The sequence below is a fragment of the Carassius auratus genome, chromosome 1 (genome assembly GCF_003368295.1).
Source record: "Carassius auratus strain Wakin chromosome 1, ASM336829v1, whole genome shotgun sequence".
In the NCBI taxonomy this organism is placed as follows: domain Eukaryota; kingdom Metazoa; phylum Chordata; class Actinopteri; order Cypriniformes; family Cyprinidae; genus Carassius; species Carassius auratus.
Window position 1 is genome coordinate 12,230,910 of NC_039243.1, and position 27,985 is coordinate 12,258,894.

Consider the following 27,985-nt stretch of genomic DNA (forward strand, 5'->3'; position numbering starts at 1 on the left):
GAAAAATACATTTTCATGAGGATGTAAACATTTTTGTAAATACATTTCTCAAGGACACATATACCCATGTATCAACTTTTTTTTTTTTTTTAAATGGTCAATTTTTTTTTTTATTGAATTTTAAATTAAATTTTCATGGCAGATACAACCTTTAACATTGTCAATTTTAAGACCCAACTGTGTTTGAAAATATGAATACATTAGCATTAGTTTTATTTATATGTCCCTGCCCAGTGAGTTGGTAATTAAACAGTAGCATTGTTTTTATTTTTATGTCGTTTGCTCCAGTGAGTTGGTAGTCTTCAGTCATGCATGTTTTTCAAACACATGATGGTGAAACAGCGTGCTGGACGCTAGATGGGCGGGGCCACAGTTTGTAAAGTGACATCACTGCCTCTTCGAAGTGAATTCGGTACTTGATCCCATTGGATGAAAACCGGGAGCTAATGGTCCGATGGGCTTTTGGTGGCTTGATCCTTTTTGTTTCTGAATTGCCACGTTAGGATTTGGACAACCTCCTTCACGTTGGTTTTATCTCAAAGTGAATCGCGAGGGTTAAGCAGTGGGTTAAATTACTTTTTTGTACGATACATTTTAGGCAATTTGCACAAGGAACCACACGCCTCCAATATCACCTTGTTGCTGGTGTGAAGTCCCGCATTGTCCGCTTTTCCAGATTGAAGCAGAGGAGTCGAAACCAGGCGCTTTTAAAATCATCTGATGGTAAATGGATGACATTTTGGAGCATTTTAACTTTGCTTATATTTCAATCTGTTTGCCTGCTTCATATTTTCTGTTCAAATCGTCACTTAATTTGGGACCCCAATCAACCTGGTTTACGTTCTGGATGTTTTCTGGCATGAGGTTTGGTTTCGTTCCGATTTTGCATGTTAGGGTTGGCCGGGGCTTTTACATGATGCGATGCATCGATTTATAAATGCATGGTATGATCTGATCAACGGCCTGTGCTTCGTTTCTTTTTGTATACGACTGCATTGAAACACAGCGCGTGAAGGGCATCGTAATTAATTAAATGACTCGCGTGGCTGCTGTAGTTACATGTAGCGAACCAATGATCACCATTTTTCTTGTCGATTACAAAATAAACAGTAGCCTATTTTCTGAAGCAAAATATAAATACTTCAATCTGTCTTGAAATGTAAACAATTTGCTGCCTTATGTGGGGTTTAATCTAATAGCTATACGACCAGTTTAAAATGTGCAGTGAGAATTAAAAGATTTGATGTTGTGGAATTCAAATCGAATCGAGTCGAAACGGACACTTTATAGCATCGCTTCACTTCAATAGCTGTCCTTTGAGTTATTCTGACCCGTCTGGCCTCGCTTTACCAGAATAAACTTCTAAAGCTCGGAGAAATCGATATAGTGTAGGTGGACTATCCTGGATCGCCGTCGTTTTATTCTACTAAATGTATAAATGTAAATGAAACTAAATGTTTTATATGGATATGTACTGCTTATCCGAGCTTATCTGGCCACTATCTCGTTTTGGCTTGACATTATCACTTGAATCGCGTTGATGTCATGCTGTGTTATCACCCTGCCCTTGTAACGCCAGCCTGTAGATAACACGGTCTCTGTGTACATTCTAGAATCAATTCTACAAGTTCATGACCGGCCCGGACATTGAACTGTTTACCATAGAATATTTTCTTGTACGTTTTGTGTGTAAACTGTTGGTTCTAAGGTGCATTCACTAATTTCTTCTCAATTCAAAGGTTTTCGACAAAGAGATGGGCAGAAAAATATAATTAAAATGATGCACTCCCATAACACGAATTTTCCAGGAAAAGCTATTTAATTCTAGCAGGAGCGGGTCGCCCGACATGGGTGTGGCCATGTTGAAATCACGTGACCAGCTGCGTCATAAAATTAACTAGTTACTATTTTTAGCAATACTATTATGCTCATTTTGTGTATAGTGATAGTGATTTTTGACAGTACCCAAACTTAAGCCTTTAAGTACTTCTAAAGTCAACGTTAGTCCAGATTATGGATCAGCATGTATCAAGACAGTCCAAATCGAATAAGTACAAGTGGTAAAAATTATACATCCAAGAAACTAAGTGTTACTATAAAGTCCAAAACCACTGGTAGGCTACTATAAGGTCGAATAAGAGCCAGCTAAACATACAAAAACTTTCTCAGCTCACTTAATTTGCAAGACCTCAAATTCTTTGCAGGGAAATTTTAAACGACCTTGTTGATGTCATATAATGCCTTGCTAAGACCATAATGGTCTATTGTGACCTACCAGTTGTCTGGAATTCGTCATACACTTTGTAATGCCAGCTGTTGTAATGGTTGTAAAAACCCTGATTGACTTGCCTGATCAGTCCAGAGCTATAACTAATTTGATGCTAGAATGATAGAACAAAGAACACATGAAAACAGGGCCTGCTTGTGCTAAAATGTATGATAGTACCTCTTTGTTTAGATGTGTGCCTGAGCTCGGTCTGGAGTTGAGCAGGGCATCAGCTGTCATTAGTTGTTTTAGCCACACTCCTAAATGAAGGACTCCTGACACTAACAACTTTGTCTAACCGGACAACCTCACAAGTCTCTCTTGCTGCTCGGCTAGACTTTGTTTACTTTTAGCCACTAGCATTATGTAGCTATTGATAGTGCCTTCTATTGCATCTTGTGAGCTAATGATTTCATCATTTATTGAGCCCTCTTGTGCTGGAACCAATTCAGGTTTTGTAATTGTTGTTGTTTTTGGTTTGTTGATCCCTCTCAAGTCTGTGGTCGCTAATTTGCAGACAACTTAGATTCTTTTTCTGCCATTTTCTTACATCACTCTTTGCGGAGTTATAGTGTGGTCACATAAGCACAATTTCAGTATATTGTCACAGCTGAAATCCAGTCATTTCAATAGGAATCCAGTTGGAGAGCGAAAGATTTCTCCAGATAGATTTTGCATTTAGAAAAAAAAGAAAAAGGGATAGTTCCCCCCCAAAATTAAATTTTTAATTTACTCACCTCAAGTTATTCCAAACTTTTCTTCTGTTGAGCTCAAAAGAAGATATTTTGAAGAATGTTGGTAACTGATCAATTGATTTTACTTCTATAGTATGGAAAAATATATATAATTAAAGTCGGGTGTCTACCGTCAGCGGTTTTGTTACCATCATTCTTCAAAATTCTACCTTCATTCAAAATGTCATATTTTGCTTTCAACAGAAGACAGTAAGTCCCACAAGTTTGGAACATGTGGAGGGTGAGTAAAAGACGACAGAATTGTCATTTTTGTGTGAACTATCTTTAGAGTATCGTTCACTTAATTTGAGTAAAAATTGTCTATTGATGTCCTGGCCAATGCAGCATTCACAGATTGTACCATTTAACAGCTTTTGAGCTCCAGCTTAGCTGTGACCTCACAGTGGGGTGGTGGAATTGGACAAGCAGATGCCCAGCAAGGAAGAAGTCCCAATTTTCAGTAGCGAAATAAACCATGTTAATCGTCAAATCTGTTTGCTTTTTAATTGAATTTCAAATAGTCTGATAACCTGAATTTAATCATTGATCCGTCCAGTTCACATAAGCCCCTTTCACACTGCACGTCGGACCCGCAATATTCCCGTAACATTGCCTGGTCGCCTTTTGTGTGAAAGCAACCACATCCCGGAATTGATTACCGAATTGAACCCGGGTCGGGGACCTAGTAACATTGCGGTAATCGATCCGGAACGAGCGCTGCGTGAACAAAAGCCAGATCTAATTCCGTATCGAAGTGATGGCGCGCGTTATCTTGCGACTCTTTTACCGGCTGTTTTGAAGGAAGATCAACATTCGCGATGAAAACATATGTGCAAACTGTAATGAAGCAGAGATCAGTTAGTTCCTCACTTTCCGCGCTGACGCCGAGATCGTTCGCTTGCTTCAGTGAAAGTATAACGTGCCTAGCGTTGTCTACTCGTACATTACACGTCACATCCTGATGTCACGTGTCGTTACGGGATCTTCAAGGGTTGTGTGTGAAAGCACGCACATATACCGGGTCATCACTGGCAGTGTGAAAGTGCCAAATCTAGCGACCAGGGAACAATTACAGGAACACTTTACCCCTGTATTTTCCGGAATGGCAGTGTGAAAGGGGCTATAATGTGAATTCCAGACTATCTGGTACTCTTGTTTCCTATGAAATTGCTTACTGAGTTTTTACCATTGGGATAATCTACTTAGCACTTGAGATCACTTTGCATTTGGAAAGAACATTGTGAAATACTACATTGTTATATTAAATCCTTTTTGGTGGTTTTATGATACCCTAAAACACTGCCACTGACAAAAGATATCTTAACTCTCTGCAAGCTAGTGCTAGATAACTTGGCAGAGAGTTTGTTTGTATCTGTTTTTAGATGGAGCTGATGTCCTGTTTAATTGTCTTGGGCTCCATCCCTATCCATCACAGCGTCCTGCTGCGTGTCCAGTATGCAAACTACAAACAAACCATCATGCCACCGTTTACCATCTGTTCTTTCTCACCTTCTCCCTCTCCAAAACATCTTCTGTAATGCTAATCTTTTTTGTCGATTTATCTTGAGCGTGAGATGGTTGCAGCCTTTGTTTTAGTCCAGTTCCACCCTGGTTTACGTAAGTGAATTTAGGTTTCTTCAAAAGTCCTTTTACACCACTTTTACTTTTACTTTTTCCCTGTGCCATTTTGCTGCCTCTTTTTGACCATATCTCTCGTGTTGTTTTGGCAGCTCCGTTCTGGTCGTGCCCAGCCCCCATCAGCATGGTACACGCCACACAGTGGAGAATGTCCTCTCTGAATCCTTACATTACGCATTGCAAAATAAATCCCTGCTGGGTCATTAAGGCCCATTCACACCCTATTCTCAGACAACGCACACAACTCTCTCATCTGGAGTTAATCCTGTTGGAAGAGAGGGAGCAGGGTCGTTGATTTTCTTCCTGTTTATCTGCATGGTTGCTACCGTTTCACACTTTCAGCACTGTCTGACACTTCAGCTTGACCCCCACAAACAATACTGACCCATTATCCTTCACTACACCCATCTAGCAACCATTCACAATGCAAATCAAACTACTAAAGGCCCTGATATTCTTAAGGCAAATTTCTTTTTCGTTCCTCGCTTAAGTGAACAGTTTGAAATGCTTGAGCAGCAGTATACTTTTAGCAAACATCCTGTTGCTGTCCATGCTGCTTGGAGCTTATGTTAGATGAATGAATATATCAATATTAGACCGGCAAAGTAATTGCGCAAAAACTATAAATAGTGTAAATATAAATAATACACAACACAAATATTTAAAGTGGAAGTGAAGCAGTCAGTCAAGTTCAAGTAAACTGATTTCCACTTAATAAATAAATAAAAATAGTGTGTGTGTGTGTGTGTGTGTATATATAACCGTCGGGGTGGGTTGGGGGGTGTTGGTGGAGCGGCCATGCTAGGTGATCTGCCGTAGAGTCAATTGGTTGTTCTTGGAGATAGCGGGTTAACTCAGTGTCAGCGCGCGCTCTGATCGGTAAAGGGGCAGAGATTTCAGACCTCCGTTTATTAAGGAGATCTGTCACAAAACTCATCATCCGCGCCAACGTTTTTTGAGCAAATTTCAAAGCCGCACCCGCCCGCCATCCGCTGATTGTTTTGCAGTCTATGGACGATGCAATGCTTTGCTGATGCTAGCCGCAAAAAAAGCTATTGTCTGTTCTAGGAAGGATGCAGCAAAGATATTTAATGCTAAAGTATGAGGCATAGGCCTACGCTGAGTTTCATTTACAATGAGATGCGCTCTAGTTCACAGTGCAGTGCAAGTGAACGCGGCGCGCTGGTGCTTCCATGTCACGGTTACCATTGTCTGCTATATTTGCCTTTTTATTTACAAACACTTATTAAAATTAAGATAAAATTTTTACAAACGAAATTCGTTTTTAAGAAAGGTTTTTCTACAAAGCAAAATTTAATGAAGTGGTAAATATCATGTCTGACGATTTACAAAACTTCATTAAGTGGTAAAAACCATGTCTTCCGATACATTGCGCATCTTATGATCCTATCTAAAAAATGAAAATAATTTTTGATAAAAAATGTTTGTAAAAAATATTTTAATGACACGGTTTTGGCGGTTATAGAGTTCTAATGACGGTGTTCAACTATAACCGCCGGTCTCACGGTTATATACGAACCGTCACACCCCCATATATATATATATATATATATATATATAAAGAATAAAGCAGTGGTTCCCAAACTGGGGGGCGTAGCAAGGCTGAGGGATAGTTAGGGCCCAATAGTTGAATAAAATGTAATAATTAAAAAGACTGTCTAATTAATTAAAATCATGAAATGTATACATTTTCACATCAATTTATTAAAAGTTTGACAATAATTACATGTTTAGGGCCCTACAAAATGTTTTACTTTTTCACACTATTTATTTTTTTATTGCTACCAAATTCTGTTTTAGCATGTCTAATTATTTGAATGTATAAACAATTTATTAATTTTACTTTTTCTTAAAGTAGCCTTATTACATTTTTTTTCCCCTCAGAAATTCATCGCTTCGCAAATGCATCGCTTCGCCCCGAAATCGTGTGAAGTATTTTTTATGATGGATGGACAAACTGTTTTGGGCTTCAAAATCTCGACTACCATTCACTGTCATTATAATGCTTGGAAGAGCCAGGACATTTTTTTTATTTAATATAAATCTGATTGTATTCATCTGAAAGAAGAAAGTCATATATATACCCAGGATGGCTTGAGGGTAAGTAAACCATTGGTTAATTTTAATTTTTGGTTGAACTAATTAAATTTTCTGTTAATTTACTCATCCTCTGGCCATCCAGTATGTAGGTGACTTTTCTTTTCTTTTTTTTCAGTAGAAAAGTAAAAAATGATTTTTAGACTGTGGTTCTTGGGGATTCATAAAATGCAAATGGCTACCACCACTTTGAGAGTCAAAAAAAGCACAAAAAAATAAAATAAAAGTGGCTCTTGATGATATATTTAGGTTGTATGAAACAAAATGGTAGGTCTGTGCAAGAAACTGAACTTTGTTTACAACATTATTACCTGTAATCCAGAGCCTCAGGAAAAGAGAAGTCTGAGAAGTCTGGTTATTTTCCATGAACTGGTTCTTATTAAATCACCCAATAATTATTTAAAATGTGTGTTGTAGATGTCTAAAGAATATGAAGTGAATAAACTTAATCAACTCACTTTTTACATAAACCATGAGAAACCATAATAATGTTACAAATAGTTTTCAGTTTCTTGCACAGACCAGTCGTTTCGCTTCATAAGACCTTTAGGATCATGGGCTTTAAGTTTGTTTCTTTATGCTTTTTTTTTTATTCTTAAAAATAAGCCACTGACTTGCATTTTATGAATCAAAGGACCACGATTTCATCTAAAAATCTTCTTTAATGGTGACCCGTTGCTTCAGACTGACCAAGATACAAACGGAAACCTCCTGTAGGAACTGCTGTGAATAGAGAATGTTTACAGGATGTGTTGATTTGTACAATATCTGTACAGTAGAATTATCTCTTTGTGGGTGGGTTTGTGTGATAGCAAGTCAAAAAGTTGAGAAATCATGCCCACCACTGGAAATGGTCTTATTAGTTTGTGTATTAAAGAATTTCCCCCTTCCTACAGTAGGAGGAGGCTGCAGTTTTCACTCACAGTTGTGGGTGTATATAATGTTACGAATTCCTATCTCTTGTCCGTTTTAAGGAAATCTGATGTGCTCCTAAACATGCCGAGATGTTACTTAGGGAGAAAGATGGGAATCTGGGTTTTCCAGCACTACACAGCATGTTCTATTTTGTTCTGAACATAACTGATATGCAGACGAAAATCTGTCCCCCCCCCCCTCTTTTTTTTCTTTTTTTTTTCTTCTGCACAATGGATTTAAGCATAGTAAAATGTTTTACAATTCTGTTACAACAGTTTGATAATGCTTTAAGCTACTTCCTATAGTTTAGTACTCTGTTGCACATTTTACTGTTTAAATCCATTTGAGAGATTTCCTTCAACATTAACACTGAAAAGTTTAGGCCTAGATATAACTGGTGGTTGTTGTTTTCTAAATTGGAAGAGTGAAAGTAAAAAGGGAACACCCACACAGACTGATGCCCATGCAAATTTCAGAGGTAACTTGAGAAGCTGATTAATATAAGCACAGACTTGATTTCGGAAAGATGTTTTGAATTAGATTTATTCAAAATACTTGTTGTAATAATTTGGCATTATATATAATTTACATATTTTCTTGTACAGTCTAAAACCTTAAAGAGACAAAAAGTGACTAAAGACATGTTACAAAAAGCAATGCAAGCTTTGGACATTTGTTTAAATATTGCATAATAATTATCCTTACACTATAGCTTTATGCACAATACAGCATTTTAGTCTTTGGTGTGAGTGGAGTTAATGCTGGATGAATAATTGGCTGAAACAAGGAAGAAATAAGAGAGGCAATAGGAAGGCTCGGTTGCTGCGCTCTTTCAATGTTTTCATGTGTTGATTCTTGGGGAGAATGTGTGCCAGTAGTAGAGTTGTGAGAACACTGCCTTGTATGGGCAGATTGCATGTGGAGTATGTGCCCGTGTCATTTCTGACCATTTTAATACCTCTCTGGCGAAGGGTGCTTTGGTATTCCATCTCTCATCTTACCCTTTCCTAAGTATTGTTCTGTTATTGTCAGGTTAAATGGATAGTTCACAGTTTATCTGCTTACCCCAGGGCATCCAGTGGCACTTTTCCATTAACAGTACTGACTTGCCTCACCTCACCTTGGCTCGGCTCGCTTTTCGCACCGTTTTCCATTGCAGATAGTACCTCCACAGTAGTACCTGGTCATCATAGCGACGCCGCAGGAAACTGCCGTGACGTAATATTCTATGTGAAACACACCCGCTACCCACATACAGACAATGGAGGAAATCGAGTGTATGAATGAAACCAAACCTTGTTTGACCATGGCGTATTCTTCCGAGTTGCCATAATAGTAATGGGTATATCATGCAATCTCTGGCCAAACTATTTAAAAATGGTGGGGTTATTCAAGATACTCTGTCTGGTGCGTGCAATGATGACGCAGTGAATAGTGCCAATTCTCTCTGACCAATCGGCAGTCAGCTCAGAACCTCGCCGGAGGTGATATGAAAAAAAGTACCTGGAAGCAGTTAAAGGTACAACTTTTACACAGTTGAAAACCAAACAAAGTCAAGTCGAGGTGAGGCGAGCTGGTACTGTGTAGTGGGAAAGCGCCACAAGATGTAGGTGACTTTGTTTCTTGAGTAGAACACAAAGATTTTAACTGAAACCGTTGCAGTCGGTCAGTCATATAATGGAAGTAAATGGGGAATCAAGGCTTTGAGAGTAAAAAAAAAACACAAACAAAACCATATTAAACCCTGCGGCTCATGATGATACATTGTTGTGTAAAGACAAGAAAAGATCAGTCTCTGCAAGAAACTGAACAGTATATATATATATATATATATATATATATATATATTCACAGTTGTCGTGTGACGTGTCTTCTTAGTGATGTCCGGTTGGTGAATGAATCGTTCGATTTAACCAGTTCAACAAATCGAACTGAATCGTTTGAAACGGTTCGCGTCTCCAATAAACAATCCACAAATGACTTAAGATGTTAACGCTTTTTAACATGGCTAACACTCCCATTAGCTTCCACTTATTTGACTGACAGACTACAATGGTTGGAGTAAAAAATGTTTGTTTGTGTTCTACTGAAGAAACGAAGTAACCTACATCTTGGATGCCCTGGGGGTAAGCAGATAAACACCAAATTTAAATTTTTTGATGAATTATCCCTTAGTTATCCTAAACCTAAAGTTACAGATAACTTTCATGGAAAATAAGTTATAGCCAAACGGTTAGAATAAGGGGATATTTGTTAAACGAAGGCCCGCCACTAGGTCTTATTACAAGAATGCAGGATGTGGCCAACTACAGCTGCATGGAAATAGCTGCATGTCTGTCTGTGACAGCTGGTTATGGCTCGGGCCTGAGGAACTAGGCAGGAATTCGGGTTTGCAAAGCCTCTTTATTTGTTCCTTTTAGTTATTTCAGTTTCTTTCACGTGTTTTCTAGAAATTGAACTTAGAATGTGGCATTTGCTTCATGCATGTGTGTGTGTGTGTGTGATGCTAGCTGTAACTTGCAGATGTTTTCTGAAGTGGGAAGCCATCACAACGCAGTACATCAAGCTACTACAATAAGTGAAAAATGACAGACACACTCAGGTGTACCCATGTGGAAAGCAGCTTTATAAAGGTATTATTTTAGATTTGATTAAATGCAGGGGTTAGGAAAGCACACGTGTTTTAAAATGTCCTCATGGAACCTTAATCCTCGGTCTATACATGCATGTACATTTCCTAATCCAAACAGATGATGGTTTAAGATATTGGACAAGATGTGGTTGAGATTTAATGACAGTTAACTGATGGTGGAGAGGCAGAAAGGTTTCCTACTTTTTATTGAAAACCTGAAAATATCAGGAAATTTTCAAATTGTGTTGAAGTCATAGATATTTTTATAGTGAATATACAGTTTCTATAGTTATGCTCTGCTATACAATTTCATATTATAGTGAATATAAATTTTTTTGCTCTGCTGTACAATTTCATTTAAGCTATTGCTTGCTTAAGCCATGGTAAATTCTGATCTGTGAGCAAATTGTATCGTTGAGTCAGTTTATTTAATTTCAATAAATTAAAAAAGGCCTTGGGAAAAATAATGGAAATTTGTTGGTAGAAAAGTGTTGTTTGCACTCTATAAAATAAAGATTCTTTATTGACATCGGCTGTTCAATAAAGAATCTTTCCATTCCATGACAGGTTACTAATAGTAGATTAAGGTTCTTTAGTTTAATCACATTAAAAACTAAATGTTTCTTTAATGGCATCACTGTAAACCCTCCTTTAGGAACCTCTGTTTTTAAGCGTGGACAGTTTTGGTTTGAATGCTAAAACAGGTTTTTCATGAGCACCTGAATGTCCTAGTGGTTTTGCTGTTAGTTTTCCCTGAAAGAGGCGTTTTATTTTTTGAAGTGTAGTGTTAAATGAAGATGTGTGTGATTGTAATCTTCAGTGCTTTTTTTTTTTTTTTTTTATTAAGCTGCTTGTATTTTCCGCTCACAACTGCTTCCAGTCAAACAGGACCCACACACAGACACACAATTCTTACTGTATGTCTTATTCTACCTTACCCTCCCCTTATTGTTTTGTTAGTTTTTCCCTTATACTTATCTCTCTTTTCCTGGTTCTCTTTTATGCGTATCAGGTTTGTAGATGAAAACTGAAACTACAAATAAGACACTTTTTTTTTCATTGCTTAAAAGAAAATAAATGTTAACTGAAATAAAATACAAAAAAGTTCTTACTGAAACTCTTCTGATTAAGCTGGATCCTCTTTTTTTTGTTTTTTCCCCCTATATGTCCCCTTGTTGTTCTGCACATCACCATGGAGACGCATCAGCAGGGCTGCTGGGTAATTTTTGTCCTGTTGTGGGCAGAGTGATGACTTTCCAATTCATCATCTTGCCCTGTATGGTGACCACTGATCTATAATATAGATCAGTGATGGTGACAAGGTTTCTAGAATGCGTGTCATGCATCCTCTTTGTTTTCTGCCTTCTGAGAGACATTTCTCTTCTTGATTCTGTCAAACATACTTGAGTCCACTCATTTCCTGGATGGCCACAGTAAAATTAGATTTCTCAGCATGCCTTGATATTGTTACTTCATCCCACGATTTCCCCCTTTCCCTGTCTATTTGCTCTCTGCTTTGGTTGCTTGGGCTTGTTGTAGAGCCAGAACAATAGCTCAGCTGCTAGGGCCATCTGTGTGGCTGCAGTCAGGGAACAGATCTGATGCAGAGGAGGAGGGGGGTTGTGGTTAAGGAGAACTGTTTAAGGGGGAAGAGAACGATATGAGGATTCAGAATAAAGGAGTTTGGAGGAAGGACTGGGGTGAATGGGTTCATAGCCACCCACCACATTGACGCTTTATCCTCCTTTCTTCAAATCCCATGCCACAATCTTTGCTGACGAGCTTTTGCGTCAGTCTCTGATGCAAAAAAAATGGCTTTCATAGTGCAGTCCTCCAGTGATATGGTTATATAGAAATTATTTTATTTAAGAGTTCTGCCAAATGTCAATTTGGGTTTATTTAATGAGACCGAGTGGTGGATTAGAATCTGTGTTATGTGAAAGCTGTATATTGGGACATGGGTGATTCTTTTCTAATGATACCATATCTGTTTACATTTGACATGCATAGGAAATGACTAGTTTTTATGAACCGGTAGATGAACTCCAGATAATGGCATCATATTTCTGTAGAGCAGGTGGTGGTGACTGTTCTGTGTAAATGATCCACACAAATAAATCCTCTTAATATTTTGATTTTTATGGAGCCTAGTGTTCATTTCAGACTAATATCTTGGAAACTTACACAAAATACTAACAAAAACACTTTTCTGCAGCACTCAGTGTTAGTGTAAAAAAAAACATTTTCTTTACAGAACAAAAAAATTAAAATGCTAAAGTAAAAAAAAAAACTGTTAATCGGTTAACTGAAAAGTTACAGCCTATATGGTGAAAAACAAAATGGTTTAATGTGGTATTCTATGTAATGCCACTAAATAAAAAATATATGATTTTAGAATTAAAAACTATGAATTACTGTGTAATTTTTTTTTTAGGGCTGCAAGGTTAATTGAAATTAAATTGCACTCGCGATTAGGCAAAAGCTGCGATTGTCATGCACATTTTGCCAGGGAAGCACAGTTCTGTGATCAGCAGTAAATCTCCATCTGAAGGCCAGAGAATGCTCTAGCATGGAAACTGCAGAAGAACGGTCTACGCCTCGCAGAATAAACCCAGGATATCCTAATAGGCTAGCGGTTGCTGAATAAAACAAGATTTAACCGTTTTCATTAATTCAATAATATATATAATAATGCAATGCTAATTGAGCCATTATCACTGCTTAGAATACTATAAAATGTTGCGTGCCTTATTCTGTGTATGAAACCACATCATCTCACTGAAGGATTTTTGAATCTGAAAACTGTGTTTGTTTAAACCAAGCGTGAACTTGCCTGTGTAAAAACTGAAACTAGCTTTGTGCAACAGGCCTCTCAACTTGATATTTTTGGATTTTTGTTATTTCATTTCCTGTTTTTCCAAGTTGCCCTTCACAGGAATGGTTCCCTTTTAAAAAAATGCTTCTTCCTTTTACAATTAGTTTTTTACTTTTAAACTCTTTCAGTTACATGGTTACTTAAAATTAGTTCATTCTGTTACATACAGCACAAGCATTTCTGACAAACTGACTGTATTTGTCTTTATATAAGGAGTTACTGGTGAACTCCAACTTATTAAAAATAAAGTTGCTAAAATAGTCACTGCAAATAGCTTTCAGTTGTCTTTCCTGTTTTCTTGCAGGGCAGTTATTGAGTTATCCCTGGGTTCAGGGTGTGAATCCAGCACTCAATCCAGCGAGCTTATCCAGCAGCAACAGATCATTGGGTAATATTGGCAATGAAACCTGATGGGGTGGCCATAGCACCATCTGAACCAATGGAAGCCGATGGAACAGAACCTATAATCGAACTAAACGAGAATGATGGGGCATCTCAAAATGGCACTACACCATCACCCCCACAACCTGATGCTCCCCAAAATGAGCAAACCGCTCCTCCAACTGTAAAGGAAGCTTCTGAGAAAGCAGTAGATGCTAAAAGCAAATGCAAAGGGCCAGTCAAAGGCAAGATTGCTGCAGGTCCAGCTATGACTGGACCTGGTACACGACCCAAAGCAACCCAAAGCCGTGTGGCTAATGGCCTCACAAAGACTGCATCAAGTACCACAACAAAGAAACCCATTCCAGTTAGCACTGCTGCAGCAGACCAGAAGAAACCCACCACTAACGTTGGACCTTCTGGTCCTAGTAAGAAACCCGTTGGTTCTTCTACTGCCATTGCAACTTCAAGGGCCCAACTTAAAGCAGCAACTGTTGGAACTAGCAGATCAACTACAGCTGGCATAGCCAGCACAGCCACCAGCCTGAGTAAGAGACCTGCCACAGCTGCCACTAGTGCTTCAATCAAACCCAAAACCACAGGTAAGATGGCCTGGCATGTATGGGTCTGCTAGTTCACTTATAGAGTTCTGGTACTTCTGATACTGGATTTGGGCATGTACCAATAACTAAGCATCATTAGAAAATGTTCCATTATTCTCATGTGCCAGATACAACACAAACCTTTGTGTAAGATACATGATTTTGCATTACATTTTACCACTATTTTTCTATTTTTGAGCAATCCCAGTCACTTTGGAACATGCTTTATTTCAATTTCATTTCCTCAGCTCCTGCTCCAAGGCAAGCTGCTGCCAAACCCAGCATTTCAGCCAAAGCCAAAACCACTGCGGCTCCCAAAACTAACAGGTAAAGCGGCTTTTAGAGATTTAGATGGTAGTTTGAGCTTGGATATTTGACAATTTGAATGGAAAATTGGAATGCTGGGAAGTACACGATTGCACAACGTTTGACTTTGTTAATGCAACTTTCTGGGAATGTTAATTGGTATCTTTACTGGAGTTAAATGTCTTTTTATGATCCAAGTTGGTTACATTACCAATTATGTCTTTGTAGTTTTTTGTTTGTTCTTTTCATATATTTAAAATTAGATTTTAGTAATTTGATTCTGTTTTCTTGATCAGTTTTATATCTTTCCCCTTCTCCTTACAATGTTATTGTAAGAACCTTATTTATTCTTTGTTTATGAAAAAAAAATTTGATGGTAAATTTGGTAAAATGCTGTGGTAAGTTAAATAACATTTTTAAATGAATCATTAAATCTTCTTGATGCTGAGCCTTAAAGAAAATAAAAAATTAATTTAACAAGCTGATTACTTTCGTACTCAAGCTCTTCAGTTTTATTTTAAATGCAGTCAGTCAATGTGGATATTACTGGTCTTATCTGATTATTAAGGTTTAATTATGTGCTTAATTCTATGTATTTACGTGGTAATGTCAGTTTACAAGACTGTTTAGACTCCCTTTTGTTGGAATGTCTGTAACCTAAAGAACAATGGGTAATGAATAGTGTGGATGAATATGAGCACTCATTTGATCTGTCTGTGTTATATATTCTCAATGTAGCTGCAAATGAAATGTTTGCACTGCAGAAAAACAATAATACTCCCACTGTGGGAAATGTAAACTAGCTCCATCAAAGTTATGATTATGATACAGTGTATGTGTGCTGGCTAGATGTTTTAGGCATTTCTAGGAGAAGACTTTCTGCCAGTTTTTGAATAACATTGTAAGGGAAAAGAGGGTTATTGGGTAGGGTTCTTTGTCTGCAACTCTTACTACACCAACCATCTTGCTCACTCAGTTTGTAGTTTCATGGGACTTGGATTCTGTGCTTATCAAATCAAAATAGTTTTTTGTTGTTTTTTTTCTCTGTTGCAAAGTAGTCATCAACCATTTTAATTTCCTTTGAACCAAGCTGCTGGTTAGTCTATCACCATATGTTTTCCTTTTTACTTTGATTCTAAATGACTGGTAAACCAGATGGCATCTGCTACATTACACCACAAGAAAATGAATGAGCTTCTACATTTTGAAATGGTGCTGATGATGTCGAAAAAAAAGTAAAAAAATAAATAATTGTTGGTGTTCTTTCCTTTTGTGTAAAATGAAGATTGCTCCTGTAGGAATGTTTTTGACCTCTTTTATATTGCCATTTTAAACTTCTCAACCCATAATTTTGTTGTTTAGGAGCTGAAAAAAATAGATACAATAATGGTCAGCAATCTTATAGTCTGTTAGCCTTGTCTTCATCAAAGTCATAGCCATGGCAATGTATTTCCTATTTGGCCTTGAGTATAATGAGCCCTAGAAAAGCAAAGTTTTTGTAAAAACCTAAGCCTTTGGCTGTCTGAGGTCAGAATCACCTTGGAAACTTCTTGGTTTGTACAGTCCATCTACATTATTTTACTTGAGTTTTGGTGCCTCTGATGCTGCAGAGATGATTCATAGTTACTGACCTTAGTTGCTATGCTTATTTTATACCTTAAAGCTCTCATGTTAGTTGCCCTCTTTTTATGTAATGTAATAGCAGTCCTGTTTTCTTCTCCTTGTTGTCGTCTTTGTTTTGCTTTAATTTGATCAAAGCTGGTTTAATCAGTGCACTAGTTAGTGCAAATAAACTTTATGTAGGTCATAGAATTGTAATGGGAAATTCCTGTTCTTTTGTTCTCATCATTTAACAATTGGCTGTTGTTTAGAAATAATTTGTGGGGGAGATGTTATAAACTTGGCATTTGACCATGTACTCCATTGTGCCCTAGTATAAGAAGTTTGCTCATTGTCTGTATTCTCTGTGCAAAGAGATGTCTTGTGCCATGGTTACTGGCATAGAATTGAGCATTCCAACATTTTTCATACAGTTCTTATCTTTTGAAGTTCTGCTGGCTTTGATTCTTGCTTACAAATATTGGTATTGGTACAAATGTGGTAATTTTGATCAAAGACTAAAGTCCAAAGTTAAGTACGGCCATCCACATTCTGCAACCGTTTACGCACTGTGCGATGTCTGTGCGATGCAATGTTTTTGTCATCAGAAGTGTCTGCCGATGTCAGCAGAATGTTGAGACCGAGCGAGTCCACAAGGTGGTACTGCAAATGTGTCAAACTTGTCCATCCGTGTTCATCCGCGGTTGGTTATACTTCAAAAGCTGTGTGGAAATGGCGATGGGTGAGACGGAATGATACACGGAAAAATAAGTATACCTATGCTTTAATGCAAAGTGCAAAGGTCATGACATTTAAGCTGACTTCAATTCGTTCCAGTGGAATGTCACGGTGTTTGACTGTTTAATTAAATCATTAAGTATAGGTAATATTCTGATTCAACTGTTTTCCTTGCATATTACTTTGGTTTGTCCTATTGCTATCAGGTCTTATTAGTTGTAGCCTGTTCTTTAGGTTAGATTTTAACACCACATAAAGGTGTATGGGTATACAGTGGCACTGAACTGTGACCATAGCATTTTCACTAGAGTTCTTTGTTACTATGATGCATACCCTGTTGTGCCCTTGTCCAAATAAAGCAGCCTGTAAGTGAGAACTTTATCAGATCCTATTAGAGCGTTAGCTTCAGGAAAATGTAACTGTCAGTCATCTAGTTAAATGCAATTTGTGAAGTGAAAGGCTGCAAGACTAAAAGCATCTATTAAATTGCAAGTAACCAAGGCGTGTGAGATGATGCAAGTGATCTTCTCATCACTAATTCTCCCCTATGAGAACATGAAAGGAGAATCTAGGAAGGAACTGCATTAAGGGAGTGTAGGCTTGACTGAAGGAAATTGATTATCATCTTCTATTTCGCCCTAATGTGGTGGCTTACAAAACATTTTACCCATCCCCACTCCTACTCCCTTCATCACTCCCTACCCAAGTCAATTTCTCTCAGGTTAGATGTAGATGCATTAGATGATAAATGGTCCCAGTGGATTGGTTTTCTGGTGCTGCTTGAAATTGCTTTATGGTTTGCATGCACACTAACCAAGACAGGAAGCTGGTCTGATAAGAACCTATTTTGTGCATTTGCTGTAAAAAATCTTGGAAGGTTCTAATGAAGCCGATAACTGCAGCTTGACACTCTCAACCAAATGTAAAACGGCGTGCAAAAATCTAAAATAAAATGGCAATGGGGCTTCACTGTTTTTCTAAACTGCTCACTATTTTTTTTCTTTCTCTGTTAGGGCAACTGGAATTTCTGCCCCTCAACCAGCTGCTACTTCAGCTACAGGAAGAACAGTAACCGGTACAACAACGTTGTCTTCTGCTGTTCCTAGAACAAGCCGCACTGCTACACAACAGCCTGTTAAACCCCTGGTTACAGCATTAGCTGCTCGGAAAGGTAGCGTATCATTCATTGTAATGTTTGCACTTGCATTATTTAAGGAAAAGACATTTTAATTATGTAATGTTTTCAAAATATCTATTTGTCATTTATAGATGCTGGAAAAACAAACACTACAGCACCTGCAAAAAAAACTGTTGCCTCAACAATATCCCGTCCAGCTGCCAGCAAGTCTTCAAATTCAGTGGCTTCAAAACCAGTTGCCACTACCAAACGGCCTCCAACTAGCATCAAATCACCTCAAACCAAACCAGATGACAAAAAATTTATACCAACACATAAGGTGCCTCCTAGTCCACGAAACCATCCTTCACGGACCGCAACAGGCAAGAGCACTGCAGCATCTTCCGGTCACAAACAAGCAGAGAGCATAGTTGGTGTTAAGCTTCAGCCACCTAAACCGACACAGTCTGTTTTGCCACTTGTCAAAAGAAAGCCTGATGATAAAGAACCTGCAAGAAAACCTGATGATGAAGTACCTGCAACAGAGCCTGTACTTCTTTCGACAGCAGCTGTAGCAACAGCTACAGCCATAGCCAGGGAAGAGCCCGTTTCAGAGCCTGAAGCTACTTCAACTCTAGAGAGCTCTCTGGATGTTCCAACCTCTTCTTTAGATGTACAGGAAAAGGTTGATGTGCAGGTCACTAATGACAGCTCCCAATGTGTGCTGGATGTATCTAACAATGAGCCAGAGGCTCAAGAGGCCTTATTAGAATCTGATCCTGTTGAAGTGGCTTGTCCGACATTGACTGTAGTCAAGGAGGGATCTGAAGAGCAGGTGTCTGGAAAAGATGATGAAAAGCATATTGCGGTTGTGGCACCAGTTGTACAGGAAGCAACTGAGCAGGAAATCTTAACTGCTTCACAGATCGATAACTCCGCTGCTACAATAGTGTCCACTGGTGTAGAGGTGGCTGTAAAAGCTGAACAGATTAACAGTGACTGTTATGAAGATGTGGAAGAAGAAGAGAGGGAAGGCAGTCAACAAGTGTCTTTGTCAGAAATGAGTGGCACCCAGCCTACTGAAGAGTCTCGTCCTGGGTCAGCTGGGCTTGCTGGGTCCATTTGGCGTGCAGGGGCCTTGCTCTCTGAGCTTGACTCTGAGGATGTGAGTTGCAGTCAGCAGTTAGCATCAGAGCTAAGTGCTCCAGGCGTTCTGGAGGGCACTGAGAGCATGGATGATATAGGGGATGCAAGCCTTAAAGGAGCTGATGGTGAAGGTGCATCTGTTGGGTCCCCTGACTTTGAGAAGGTTTCTGATATTCTTACTAATGAAGATGATGATGATGATGATGGTGATGATCGAATCTGTGACATGGAGGTTGGGTCGGAAAGAGCAGAGGACTCTCATAGGCAGCATCATGACAATGAGGATGATGAAGATGTAGAGATGGCAAGTGAGGGCATTACTGAGAGTGGGCTTGAAAGTTATGGGAATGCAGATGAAGATGACTTGACCGAAGACTATAAATTAGACAACTTGAACCGAATCCAGCCTCCACCCATGGTTCCTTCTGCCCCTCTTGCAACCCAGTGGAACCAGTCTAGTTGCTTTGCTGATGCCTGGGCCCAGCCACCACATCCTGGCTCTACACTTCTTTCAAGTCCTTCGTCTGAATGTCGGCAAGCAGAACCAGAAACCCCAGCACAGACACCCATTCAAACAAGAATTGATGTTCACTCTGAAAGGGGCTCTCCATCAAACCTTTTGAAGTCTCCACCTTGCACCCCTCACCAAGCCCCAATATCTGCTGCAGTGGGGGATGTTAGCCCCAAACCAGGCTTGACACCCTCTCAAACCTGCAAGTTTCAGTCTGAGACTTCCAGTGACCCTGACCTAGCATCTGACAGTAACAGGGACAAAAGTATAGCAGAAGAGGTGAAACACAACAACTTTTCTAGTACTGAGACTCATTCTGAAGTGGAGCTCCAGCCAGAACCACTACACCCTGCCCCCACTGTATTGACAGACATGCAGGATCTAGGCATCCACATTGAATGTGCTGATGAGGAAAAAGAACCTGAAACTCTGCAAGCTGATGATCTACTGGGTGGTCCAGCAACTGCTTCATCATCTCCTTCATCAGCTACTGGGGATGAGGAAAGTGGCACAGAAGGTGAAATGCAGATCAGTGACCCTCAAACTGAACAATCTGGCACTGGGAATGCCTATGGAACAGCACATGTGGGACACAACCCGTCCGCTCTAGAGGAATGTGAAGAAATGGGTGGGGAGAATGAAGGTTGTGGTAGTGAGACCCCTCAGTCTGCTACTTCTGCTGCTTCCTATGGCTTTGACTACATGACCTCTAACTCCAATGCCCAGTCATCTGCAGAGAGTTGCAGCAAGAGTCCTGGCATCTTTTCTTTAGAAAATGAAGAGCAGCTCCCAGATGAGGCCAAGGATACATCTCTTCTTAAAGAGTTGACCCTGATACCTGCTACTGCATCTGGGGAAAAGACTGACCCTGTTAAAAGCCAACATGGAGAGTTCCAGTCTCACCCAGAGCAGCAGTACATGCTATGTGGAGAGTCCAGTGAGCTGCCTGAGCCCGATTCAGTACCGGGAGCTGTACTCTTAGAGTCTGGTTTGATTAATTCTTCATCCCCACAGCACCTGGAAGAGGAACAAGATCTTGACAATCAGCATCCCTACTACTCCACTATATGTGAAAAGACTGATAGTCCCCTGGCAGGTAACGTATAGAGTGCACTTTAGAAATCCACCTTCCAGTGTATCTTGTTGATGTCATCTCTATATAAGGGTTTTAACTAGCTTGGGGTCTCCCTGTTGATGATGTCTTTTTTTATTCAGTTAGGAAAACATTAATTCAACAGTGCCACTTTCATGATATGATACAGCTATTAAAATTATGTTTGTAAGTATATGGCTTAGAACCTGTATGTGCAATAGCTACTACCATTTACACTAAAGGTGACTCTTTCTCAACTATTCTTTTTAAATTGTAATAATAGGTGTTGGTATGAACTGGCATGAAATTATTTGTTTCTGGACTCTTCAAATTGGCAGTTCAAAGTAACCACTAAAGAAAAATTTCATTTTTTTTTTTTTTACTGAACAAATGTATAATCATTGCTTTTTGTGTTCTGTTGTCTACTAACTAAATACCAGTCTTTCATCCCTTTTCCATCATTGCCATATCTTGTCCTCCTGTTTCTCTCTTCTGCACTTTAGGGTTTGTTAACCCCCTTACTTTTTTATGTCCTGTTTATTTGGAGTACTTAATGTCTTAGTGTTAAATAAAGGTTAGATATTTAACATGCTTCTGTCTTGATGTTTGGGTTTCAAGGTGATTTTCACTTGTTTTAATGCCCACTGTTCATCAATCATTATGGGCAGTTGCAAATTGGTCACGTTTAAGTAGTCAAATAACAATGGAGATTTCAACGTTATATTCATTTGAGTTTAATATTAATAAGCAATGTAAAATGTTCTACTTAAGGCTGAGACACTAATTCAAGGTATATTTATTTTAAGGTTTCAGAGCACATTAAAGGTGCTGTAGGGAACTTTTGTAAAAAAATATTTTTTACATATTTATTAAACCTGTCATTATGTACTGACAGTAGAATATGAGACAGATAATCTGTGAAAAAAATCAAGCTCCTCTGGCTCCTCCCAGTGGTCCTATTGCCATTTGCAGAAAGTCATGCGCTCCCGGTAAAAAACAACCAATCAGAGCTGCGGTCCCTAACTTTTGTTTGTGTTCAAAATGTAGAAAAATGTATATAATAAGCGAGTACACCATGAATCAATTTTCCAAACCGTGTTTTTAGCTTGTCCTGAATTACTAGGGTGCACCTGTAATAAGTTTTTATATTCAGACTATTTTAGATTGCTTCGGGGGTACTGCGGCGGAGTAACCCAGTACCTTTGTGATTCTTCATAGACATAAACAGAGAGAAGTAGCTCCGGCAACAATGTTCTTCCGCAAGACGCAAGCAGTTCTGTTTATTAACCGCTAGAGCGTCAAAAGTTCCCTACAGCAGCTTTAAGTCAAAATAAATAGCATTCTTTCCCCTTTACTTAAACCACTTGGTACTATGTTTGTTGTGGAATTATAAGTCCGTTACTCATTCTCAATTTTAAACTTGCACATATACACTAGCACACAAATGCATGTTGAACCTTCTGTAAGTGAACTTTGTAAAGAAAACAGGATACTTGCAGCAGAAGGAGAGTGTTGTTTTTTTTCTATGCCAGTATGTTCCTCCTCCTAGTATTCCCCCTTCCCTTTTGACCCCACCTATCCATCCGGAGGAAGAAAAACAAGATCTGGCCCCATCAACCTCCTGGATCTCACCCGCTCTCAAGGTGCTTTGTCCTCCACCTCCTTTTTTTCGTTCTTCATTTTTGTATACCGTTGCTTCTGGAGTAGACTCTGCACACCTTCCACTTTGGGACTAACTGGGTGCAGCTGCTTTAATCACTCTCATTATTAACAAGTTGAGCTGAAGCTATTTTGGAAGGACCTGGCTTGACATATTTACCTGGAGTAAATGGACTTCAGTAAATCCCAATGCTGGGTGGTTCTTAATCCCCAGACTGGACTTGCTTTGCACAATGCTCTTTTCTTTTATTTTCCTCTAGGCATGCTCACCTCACCAAAGAAATATGCTGTACACTGGGGTGGCTTATGTGTAAAGCATGTTTTATTTTTTACGCATGGGTCTATTGATGGGTCATGTATTCTCATTGTTAAAAAAAATACCTGTATGCTGTATTGTACCATGCATGGTGAGCGCTCACTTTGCATGTGCTCAGCTTGTCACTTTAAGGGAGATTGTTTACCTCATCTGCTTTTTATATCTTTGATTTTATTTGCTCTTTACAATAGTTACGAGTTTACTGCATATACAGGGTTTTATTGCAAAAATATCTTCACGAAATATTTTTGAATGTCACCAAGGTGCAAAATTAGTAGTTGTTAATTCCTTCACCACTAAATCATTTAATTGTATATTTGACCATTTTGTTTCCCACAATGCTTTTTTTTCTGCTTCACCACATTCTGCAGTTTTTGACATTTGTTTTATTGTATTCTGCTTCACTCTCCTTTTTAACATGTATTGGACCCTTTGTTTCATTTACAGAAAGTAACTCCCACTTTCCGCCACAACCAAGTGACTTGCTGTCCATCCAAATGACGATGTCATCCAAACTTTGTCTCCAGCCACGTGCAACGTGTGTGACCCAACCACCACGGCTCCCCACTGACCTCCCTCCCAGAACACCAAATGTGGTGTCAAACACACAGCTCCGATGTCTAGAGCAACACCAACATCACCTTCATGAGATCCAGCAACGGCAGGAGAAGCGTAATCGAGAACAAGTGAGACAAGAAGACTCAAAAGAGGAGAAACAAGCAAGGAATGAGAGAAAGCAGCAGGAGGAAGAACAGAGGAGACATTTACTTGAGTTGCAACTTAAGCAGCAAGAGCAAGAACTTAAGCAGCGACAGCAGATCATGCAGTGGCAGCAAGAACTTGAACAACAGCAGCAGCAAAAACACAAGGTCCATACACCAGTCGTCCTCTCTCCTTCATCAGGTCTCACCACCATCTATGAAACTGTGGAAACGAGTGACTCAGAAGACGAAGTGGATGAGGACGTAGAAGATAGAAGCTCCTTTAATGTGTGCCCTGAAAAAGACTTGCAAACATGCACTGAAGAAAATGACTCTGCTGATCATTATTCACAATGCACAACACCTTCCATGGGGTCCATTATTCAGGGTCCACATCAGGAACTCCAGGAGACAGACCCTGCAGCTGATCATGACAGTCCTTCTCCCTTGGGATCTCCTGAATGGCCTCTGGAGTTTGACTGGGGCAAGAAGGTGGACATTGTCCAGCATCTTATCAATCAGACATTACTGCTTGCAGGTGATGGTTACTCGCCCCTTCTTCTGCTACCTGGAGGAGCAGGTGGGACACTCAGCCCCCTCGAAAGCAGCCTGTGGCCCAACTTGTTGCCACCTCTGACACCCCCTTCAGCCACCGTGACGTCTGTGAGCAGCTTCTCACCTGAGGCTTCAGGCAGCTCTGCTCAGGGTGAGTGGACCGTTGTAGAGCTGGAGACACACCACTAAGGAAAGTTGAATAAAATGCCTGCCAAATATGAACTTTTGGTCTCAAAGACTAGAGATCAAGGTCTACCAGTTGGGAAGCACATGTTGTAGCCTTAGAGAATAGAGCATTCTTTTGATAAAATCTTACTTGAGATGTAGTCATGGATATGACTGGTTCATCCATTTTTATTCTGCAGCATTTCAGCAAGTGTTGTTTGAGTAGAAAATTGTGTGAACCTGATACTGCATAACAGTGTGCTGGACTATCACCATCTTTCTCGTTGTTTGATTTTTGAGAGTTATTCTAGTGCTGTGAGCTTTCATTTTCACTTCCCACCCATCCAAAAGAAATGGAACACAATAGTCCATGCTTTTATGCCACTGATACAGCCTCTCTGCCAAATTGGTCAGCCATAAATGACCTGCCCTCATGCAAAAAGGCCATTTCCATAAGGTTTAATGGAGATTTCTTGCTGGCTTGAACTACATATATTTATCTCTTAGTCATTGAGCAGGCGGCAAAATGCCAACTCTATGATTGAGCAAGTTAAAACAAAATGGGTTCCTTTCTCTGAAGACTTGGAGCAGAAGATCTGTGAACAAGATAAAGACTTGAGATAAATTGAAACGTAGGGTTTAGAATTCAGATCAAGCTGGCATTTTTTTCTTGTGCTATTCTGATAACAAAACTTCTGTTTGACACAAGATTTGTAGGATTAACTACAGAGTGAAGTAGAGTATGTTGAAGTAAATTTGCTGTAAATTTAAAATGTTAGTTGTTCCAAATTAAATGTTTAATTTAAGTGATAACTGTGATGACTATATAATAGATGATATATTTATTTTCCAAAGCATACACAGCTATCCAAAATTGTAAACTGATTTGGTTCAAAGATATATATAAAATCCTTATTATAAAGAAGCTTGACAAATGACGTTCAAAGTAATGTTTTTTTCCCCCTTCAAGTATACGCAATGCTTTAACCTTTGAAAAATGACACCAGAAAAATAAAGTTTCTGGTGTCATCCACTGACACCAGAAACTTTACTATTCTAGATTTAATGTGTTACAGGGATTTTTAATTTATATTAATTATATTTTTAACAACACAGGAAAAACTGTGCAGCTACATCAAATGAAATCAAATCTTTACTGTGAACCTTCTGAACACTGTGCCTCCCTTACCTCCGAACTATATGATTATTATCTATTTGTGGAACAAGGAGCAGCTCTCATAACTGCACTTATGCAGTTTAAATGAAGTTTTCTGGTTTGTTGTGCCTGAGATTAACTCCCACATTAGAAGGACCCTTTGCTAAATAAGCACAGTCATACACTGTCACAATCTTCCAAATGTTTACTGTCCCTACTTTGGTTTGAGTTTGGTTTGAGTTAACTGTTTAGTCCTGTCTAGTATGAGGAGTTTTTTTTTTTTTTCTTTGTATATTTCCCTTCCTTTAAAAAACAAGTTGAAAAAAAAAAAGTTCTGAATTGTTGAAACACAGAAAGAATTAAAAATGTAATTCAATGGGTCACATAATGAGTAGGTCTGTTCACCCAAATTTAACATATAATACTTATGAAAAAAAATCCAATGTTATATTGATGTTTGTGACTCTGGTGAGGAGTTCTGTTTATCACATATCTTGATTGAATGAATTGACTGATCTTGGCCCAGTGGAATGTTTGATCACAATTTGATTATTGGAGCCCCTATTGTCTGTTTTGTCATATGTGATGGTACGTGTTATTTTAAAGGAGCAATGATAAAGTCAGTTTACTGTATTATGAAGAGATTACAATTTTAATTGTATTTGTACTCTACCGGTGTACTTCCAATTTGTCCAGTGATGTGAAGTAGTTAGAGACTATATAGTACTGTGTTTGACACTGTAAAGGTAGAAGAATTTATTTAAATGATACTTTTTTTTTTTTAAGTAAATATCAAAGCAACCGCTTTACATTATAATCAGGGAATACAGGAATTTCAGGTAGATTTTTTGACTTTCACTGTATTTTGGTTACACTACTGATAAAAAACTTGACATATCACCATTACAAATACCAAACAGGGAAAGCTACTGCATAGACACACAAACCAGCAGTAAATAAATGCACTGAAAATAACTTCATAGCTTTGCCTGGGCTTGATGTATGAAGCAATACAATAGTAATGCTCTGCCCTCTTCACTGATCTTTACCATGTTTGCAAAGACACGACTGCTTATGTGTGGTACATATTCCAGCTTTTATTGTGTATATTTTTGTAATGTATTATATTTTGAAATGAAGGATTGTTTTATTTCTTTGTTTTATAGAGAAAAGTAGGCTGCCAACAGGTTTTATTTCTGGACTTTGTAACAAACAACTTGGACGGCCTCTGTATTTTAATGTTTTCATGAAAATAAAATTGGTTTGACATTTCATCTTGAACTTTTACTCTGTTTAATGAGTTTGCCATCACTGGTGTAAATTATTTACTACATAACAAACCAATTACAACCCAACAAACCATACTGGTTATAAAAAAAAAAAGTATAGACTGAATGCACTCCAAGTCACTTTGGATAAAAGCGTCTGCTACATGATTAAATGTAACAAACCACCACAATAACAGCCATGAACTATAAAAGCAATGTTTGAAGGGTTGTAAAAATTTAGGGATATAAGATTTTTAACTTCTATCTGTACTCACCTGATTTCAACTAAAATGAATGGGTGAGGTCCTATTCGAGCACCACGTCATGTTTTCATGATAAATGTATCATCTGTTTCCTGAGACAGCAGCACCCCCATCAGGCAGTCTGTGGCATTGCAGGATAAGGGCCCCTCAACTCCCAGACAAAACAGCTGCTTATAATGACCACAAGGAACGGAACACAGCACCCACAACACCCTACAGGTTTGACTGTTATTTCTAAGTGACATATTTACAATGCATTTTTACATAGTTATATATTTCTTTATAGTTGAACTCAAAATCTCTAATCAGAGGAGTGCTCAACCCTGATTAGCTTCAATTTCTGTTGACTTATTGTAGCTTTTTGTGGAAAGCAGAAACGGTAGCTCCATCTTTTCCTTTTGAAACCAATTGTAGTTAATGGGGTGGGATTGGCGCAGTGGATAAGACGCATGCCTTTGGTGTGAGAGACCCGGGTTCAAATCCACTGTGAGGCACCACAGTGTTGTGAGCAAGACACTTAACCCCTAGTTGCTCCAGAGATGTGCGCGACCTCTGACATATATAGCAATTGTAAGTTGCTTTGGATAAAACCGTCAGCTAAATGAATAAATGTAATGTAAACGTACATTACCAATCAGTAATGCCCTCTGGATCAGGGTGCATCTGGACCCACTGGCCAATAGACCAAATTCTCTCTACTGTACTCTATCTGTCTCTCTCTCAGTTTCTCTCTTTTTTCCCTCGCACATTCTTTCTCCATCCTTATCATCTGCTGCCTCAATGACATTCTCACAGCACAGGAAGTAACTGTAGGAAATGGATGTTGTAAAGAGGAAGATATAAGCATATCCCATCAAGTATGGATGTTTCCCTCTTCATCTATCATCTGCTAAATGTTGTTTGGTTGGAAAATTATTACAGCGCCATGCATCCTATTTGCTGAATGAAATCCAATAATGGTTTCTTACTAATTTTGGCGCCGATTCTAAAAAATTAAATTTTACTCTAGCACATCAAACTTTATCACAAAATATAGTGCATTTCATAGCATTTTTGCTTTCAAAGATGTTTCCTAACTTCTTCTAAGCTAGTTCATAACTATTTGTTCAATTCTCAGCCAATTTGTACATATCTGAATTTCATGTCTAATTCCCATTTCCAATTATTCTACTACTTGGCAAATTGTAAATTACACTACACATTTTGAATACTTTTTTTTTTTTTTTTGCCT

At 38.7% G+C, this 27,985-nt stretch overlaps 1 protein-coding gene across 1 annotated transcript; it reads left to right on the top strand.

The window, feature by feature from the left end:
* Positions 1-395: 395 nt before the first annotated feature.
* Positions 396-26,504, top strand: LOC113063957 (protein piccolo-like). Its single transcript, XM_026234462.1, has 6 exons — positions 396-723; positions 13,483-14,161; positions 14,410-14,488; positions 17,818-17,975; positions 18,074-20,674; positions 23,094-26,504. Exons 2-6 carry the CDS (start codon positions 13,579-13,581, stop codon positions 24,089-24,091), a joined length of 4,419 nt encoding a protein of 1,472 aa, XP_026090247.1. The 5' UTR covers positions 396-723; positions 13,483-13,578; the 3' UTR covers positions 24,092-26,504.
* Positions 26,505-27,985: the final 1,481 nt, after the last annotated feature.

Excerpts from the sequence above, each read along its gene's own strand:
- LOC113063957 (XM_026234462.1), top strand. The coding sequence starts at position 13,579 with ATGAAACCTGATGGGGTGGCCATAGCACCATCTGAACCAATGGAAGCC. Across the intron at positions 14,489-17,817 it reads GCGGCTCCCAAAACTAACAG|GGCAACTGGAATTTCTGCCC; the intron begins GTAAAGCGGCTT and ends TTTCTCTGTTAG. Across the intron at positions 20,675-23,093 it reads GACTGATAGTCCCCTGGCAG|AAAGTAACTCCCACTTTCCG; the intron begins GTAACGTATAGA and ends TTTCATTTACAG.